The following is a 5,891-nucleotide window of genomic DNA, read 5'->3' on the forward strand; positions in this document are numbered from 1 at the left end:
TGATTAATACGAGCTCATATATATTATTAATATTTTTTCCCCTCAAATACGCACCCATACAACGAATCAATACACTAATAACTTTGTACTAAATTGAAAGGTAGTTGTATGACCCTTGTGATTCTCATAATCGATGTGGGGCAAAGATTATTTTAATGTAAAAGCAGCATACATAATTTGTTCTACATTAATTATGTGTATTAACTATTAAGTATGTACTAATTGATTAACTGATGATATACATTGAAACATTATTGTTTAAATAAATATTTATGCCTACATGACTTGTAAACAATAATTTATAGAGTAAAATATTTTACTTAATATGATAATATATACTTCAGTATTTATCTAACTTTTTTTCTTTGCAACGATAAGGAAAGTTATATCCTTACAATTTTTGTAGTAACACCTTTCACTGGATTTGACAAGCTAGTTTCAAAAACATTGAATTTTTTGAATGACATATACACTTGCATTTCAACGACCAACCAACAAAGTTTTATGATGTCAACAAATTACAAATCTTAAATTCAAAGTAACTACTTACATTCCTGATATTGACCAACCTTCTTTACCAACAACAATGGCAGTTGCCACGTGCAAGCTTTCCTTAAACATTGTTGTAACCTTGTAAAAATAGAGAAATGAATGGAAGAATAGGAATAGGTTAATACGCGCATGTATTGGTGACGATAATAATGATGCATCTGAAGGGTATTTTTGGTATTAAGACAAAATAATTGGGCAGCATCTAGTTTCCGTGGTCAAATTTAACTATTCCACCATATAATCCCACACATATATTCACTCATAATAACTATATAAGTGATATTACTTATAGAAAATATATTTATATGGCATTTTTTAAAAATATTTGTTTAAATAGTATATTATCAACAATCATTTTTTATATGGCTTTTCTTCCCCAAACCCCAACATGCACCAAACACAAACGTCCAAATTGCCACCAACTCCATGATATGATTAGAAGAATTAAATTTAAAAATTGATCATTTTAATATATTGCCATTACATTCAATGTATTTCAAAAATAAAAAATATTAACATTTCTTACTTGTGGTATTATTAATAAGACCTGTTTCAAAGGTTATTTAAAACTGAATTGAGATCTTTTATTAGATTGAGATTTGAATATATTTAAAGAATATAATGGATAATCATTTTTTTAATTTTGAAAGTTTGTTAAAATCTTTCTGTAGATGGAATAGTGATAGAAAAAAATTTATAAAAAATAATTATATATTTAAATAAATAAAATTGGATCTTTGATAAATCTTTATATATCTTTAATAAATTTGACTTTATTTTAGTTCAGGATATAAACAAGGGTTCATGTTATGATGTCTATATATATTTGTCTAACTTATTAAAATGAGATAAAATTTAATATTTAAATTAAAAAATATAAAAATAAATTATTTTTTAATATTTAAAACTTATCATAAAAGGTAACTTCGATAATTTCGCCACCAAAATTAGAGGCACCAGAGAATTGACCATAAACAAGACCCATATCAATTAATACATTTCAATAAAATATAAGCACAATCACTCGTTAGTATAGATGACCATTTTGGCATTTTTAATTATAATAAAATATGGATGCGACAAAACTAATTATAATGGGTTGAAACTAATTCGATACCAACAAAAAGTTAGAAACATGAAAGAGATGAAAATGATATATATGATGGTGGAGGTAGAGGGAGAAGAGAAAAGAGAATGAAAAATTTGGTGGTTCAATGACAAAGAACATACATGAAAAAATTAAAGGGTTACCGAGTTAGCTCCTAATTAATGTTTGATTAATTTTGTTAAATAATTATTTTTGCGTATCAATATAATTTTAGTATGTTATACCGTTTAGTTAATATTTAAATTTTTTAATTTGTAGTCAAATATGTTTTTTTTTTCGTATTATTGAACTAAAAATTTAAAAATAATAGTTATATTTAGATGATAATCAACAACAAAAATAAGTTAATTATTACCTTCAATATTAGATATCATTGCAAAACAAAAAAAAATATATCTTAAAATTAATTATCAAAATAATATTCAAGAAATTATTATGAGACATTTAAAAAGATACTACGTATTAGAAATAAGAGACTAAATTGGATAAAAAATTTGTGTATTATTGAGTATATTCAAGTTTTCTATTCAAGTTATCTGGAATAATACAATATATAAGGGTATTTATAGATGTTAAGAGAATCGAAATAATAAAGACGTAATATTTTATAATAAAGATGGAACTGTCACGAGAAAATGCAGACGAAACTGCTTCAAAGAAACACAGACGAAACGCATACAAAACTACCACGACGAGAGAATACAGACGAAACGGACGAAAAAGATTGAAAACTATATGATTTCTTCATGAGAATAGATAAGCCGCGGATGACAATGGTGTTTGATCATTGGACTCGGAAAAACACAAGACAAAGAAAATAGGCTAGTCTGAAAAGAGTGACAAAAGGTAAGAAAAATGACATAGAAAAAAAGACATGCAAAAACTACGGTGATTTTACGGCAAGAAAAATAACATATCCTCTAGGATGTCATGGCTCTAATACCATATTAGAAACAAGAGACTAAACGGGAGAAATGATTTGTGTATTATTCAGTGTATTCAATGATTTGTGTATTATTCAGTGTATTCAAGTTGTTTGGAATAATACAATATAGAAGGATATTTATAGGTGCTAAGAGAATCGAAATAATAAAGACGTTCTATAATAAAGGAGAAATGATTTGTGTATTACTGCGTGTCTTCAAGTTATCTAAGGGTATTTATAGGTGCTAAGAGAATCGAAATAAAATTGGATTTTTTTCCCAACTAATGAAGGTGAGGTGTCATATCCTCGTTAATTTTTTCCCTCCAAAATGAATTTACTATTTTCTCTTCTAAATTTATTTTATAAAAATATCTTTATTATAATTATATTACAATAAGCATTTAATAAATAATGTATAATTATATTAATTTAAAAAATATCTTTATTATAATTATATAAAATCAATATTTAATTTATTATTAAATTAATTATCAATTAAAAATATTTTAATCATTTTAATTATATTAATCTATCTACTTAATATACTAAAATTGGATTTTTTCTCCAACCAATGAAGGTGAGGTGTTATCTCCTCGTGAATTTTTTTCCCTTCAAAATGAATTTACTATTTTTTCTTCTAAATTTATTTTATAAAAATATCTTTATTATAATTATATTATAATAAGTATTTAATGAATAATGTATAATTATATTAATTTAAAAAAATATCTTTATTATAATTATATAAAATTAATATTTAATGTATTATTAAATTAATTATCAATTAAAAATATTTTAATTATTTTAATTATATTATACAATTCTGATTCTCATTCATTATGTAGTAATTTTATTAGTGGCAAGTTACTACATTAATGGTGACCCATTTATATTATAAATATATGATATGATATGATAATAATATGTTAATGACTCGGATTATTCTAATCATGATAAAATTCTTCTTCATGCACGGATTATTCTATACTTATAAGTCTTTTTAGTAATAATAATAATAATAATAATAATAATAATAATAATAATAATGACATAGGTTATTCTAATCACGATAAAATCTATGATTTTAACGATGATATGATAAAATCTTATAATTTTAACAAAATAAATATATAATGTATAACGTAAATAATAAAGAATTCACTTAATAATAATTAAATTATATAATTATTTTTGTTTTAATAAAAAATATATAGTTTTTTTTTTGTGGTTTATGAACCTAGATCTGAGAATCAATTTATTTTTTTAATTTATTATTTTTTTTACTATTTTATAGAATAAGAATGTATTTTTCGTTTTTCATCGAAGTTGATCACTTTAAGGTACAATTTATAAGTATTTTTTGTACTTTTTATATACTTATTCTATTATATTATTCTTTTAATAATTTAATAATTGATATTACTACAACTTATTCTTTTCGTCTACTATTCTAGTGCGATTGTCTTTTACCGTAATTGTTTACAATGCACCACATCCATGAAATGCCACATCGAGTTGTATTCACTGATTCGGGTTCTAACTACATGGATGTGTAAGCGTCCAACAAAGGGGTAGTAAATTTTATTTTACCGAATTTATTTGCACAAATTCTATTAATTTTAATTATATTAATACAATTCTGATTCTCATTCATTATACAATAATTTTATTAGTGACAAATTATTACGTTAACGGTGACTCATTTATATTATAAATATATGATATAATATGATAATAAATGTTCGAATATGCATATTAACAGTTAATAGTTAATAGTAACCATGCACGTGATAAAGTTAAAATTATAATTTTACAATTCGGCAAATAAGGTAAAATATTGTAACATCATATCAAGGGGATGATCTGAAGTTGCATGAATTCTAAATGTTCGAACTTATGATGTTGTTTCAGTTGGTTATGGTTACAAGAGTAACTCTAATCTACACGTGTCTAAGGACTATAATAGATTAAATATTATTTAAGTAATTCATTTCTAAGCGGTTTTTAATCTCGATTTTGTTCTCTCAGCTTAATATCAAAATTTGTTGGTGGTTTTAACTATTACTATATTATTTATGGTCACATTCAATATATATGTTTGATTTATTGAAAAAATAGATTACTAATATCGATTAATAACTATTTTAGAATTAATCTAATTAACACTAGATTAAAAAATAAACAATGCATAACATGTTACTTATTTATTAATCAAATTATTACAATTTAAATTAATTTTAAAAAATAATTTAAAATTATAATTCCAATCTTATCACGTAAAATTTGGTATATAGTAAAGGAAGTGAGAGTTGAACCCACAACCTCCATTATGTAATAACTTACCATAAGTGAACAACCACTAAACTAATTAGTTAATTTAGGTAATTTTGAGCATTAATTTTTAATTTTTTATGTTATTAATATGTATAAAATTCGAAATAATTGAATTTTATATTTACTTTGAAAAAAATTTGATATTTTTGCGGGTAAAGTAGGGTTTAAAAGTTTAGGGTGTGGGTAGGATTAGAGTTGAGAGATTCTTAAAATTTTATAAGATATGGTAGGATATAGTTTTAATAAAATTTTCAACCCGAGGATAAGATTAGAGTAGGGTCCAAATTCTATTGTATCCTACTCATTGGCAGCCTTATAAATAATGTTAATCGATCCTAATTGATTTTAATTATATTCAAATACTAAAAAAATAAAATATAAAAAAATTTCTATTAAAATAATAATAAATTTTTTTATTCTCATTATTTTTTATAATTTTACTGAATGTTTAATTAAATTTTTACAAGTTAAAAGTTTTAATTGAACTTTCATATTAAATAAAATTTTAATTCGATTGTTTTTCGTTAAAATATTAAATTTTTGAAAAATATTTACTTTTATATTTAATAATTTGAAACAAATATTCAATATTTCAAAATGATTTAAAAAAAAACTACTAATAAAATCTTAATTGAAAATAAGTGCCAAATTTTGGGTATATTTTGGTTTATTTTATATATATTTTTTAGAAACCGTTTTCATTGATTGAATTGATTATTCCTTTCTGCATCCAAATATATATTATTATTATTATTATTATTATTATTATTATTATTTTAAACTTCAACGATCCATCTCTCTCTCTCTACAAAACCCAAACATGGACCCTTCACCATCGCCACCTTCTTCTTCTTCTTCTTCTTCTTCTTCTTCTCTCTTTCTCTATCTCACTCTCTCATACTCGCACACCAACCACCAACCATGGCATCTTCCTCTCTCTCCGTCTCCCAATCCATCCTCTCCCGTCCCGCC

At 23.6% G+C, this 5,891-nt stretch overlaps 1 protein-coding gene across 1 annotated transcript in view; it reads left to right on the forward strand.

Annotated features, from left to right (window-relative positions):
* Positions 1 to 5,770: 5,770 nt before the first annotated feature.
* LOC107475512 (transketolase, chloroplastic) overlaps positions 5,771 to 5,891 on the forward strand; it is a gene marked incomplete in the record, with an annotated part of 4,185 nt that continues 4,064 nt past the window's right edge. The window contains 1 exon segment of the mRNA XM_016095167.3: positions 5,771 to 5,891. Coding sequence (XP_015950653.1) covers positions 5,841 to 5,891 — 51 coding nt within the window.

The sequence above is a fragment of the Arachis duranensis genome, chromosome 2 (genome assembly GCF_000817695.3).
Source record: "Arachis duranensis cultivar V14167 chromosome 2, aradu.V14167.gnm2.J7QH, whole genome shotgun sequence".
In the NCBI taxonomy this organism is placed as follows: domain Eukaryota; kingdom Viridiplantae; phylum Streptophyta; class Magnoliopsida; order Fabales; family Fabaceae; genus Arachis; species Arachis duranensis.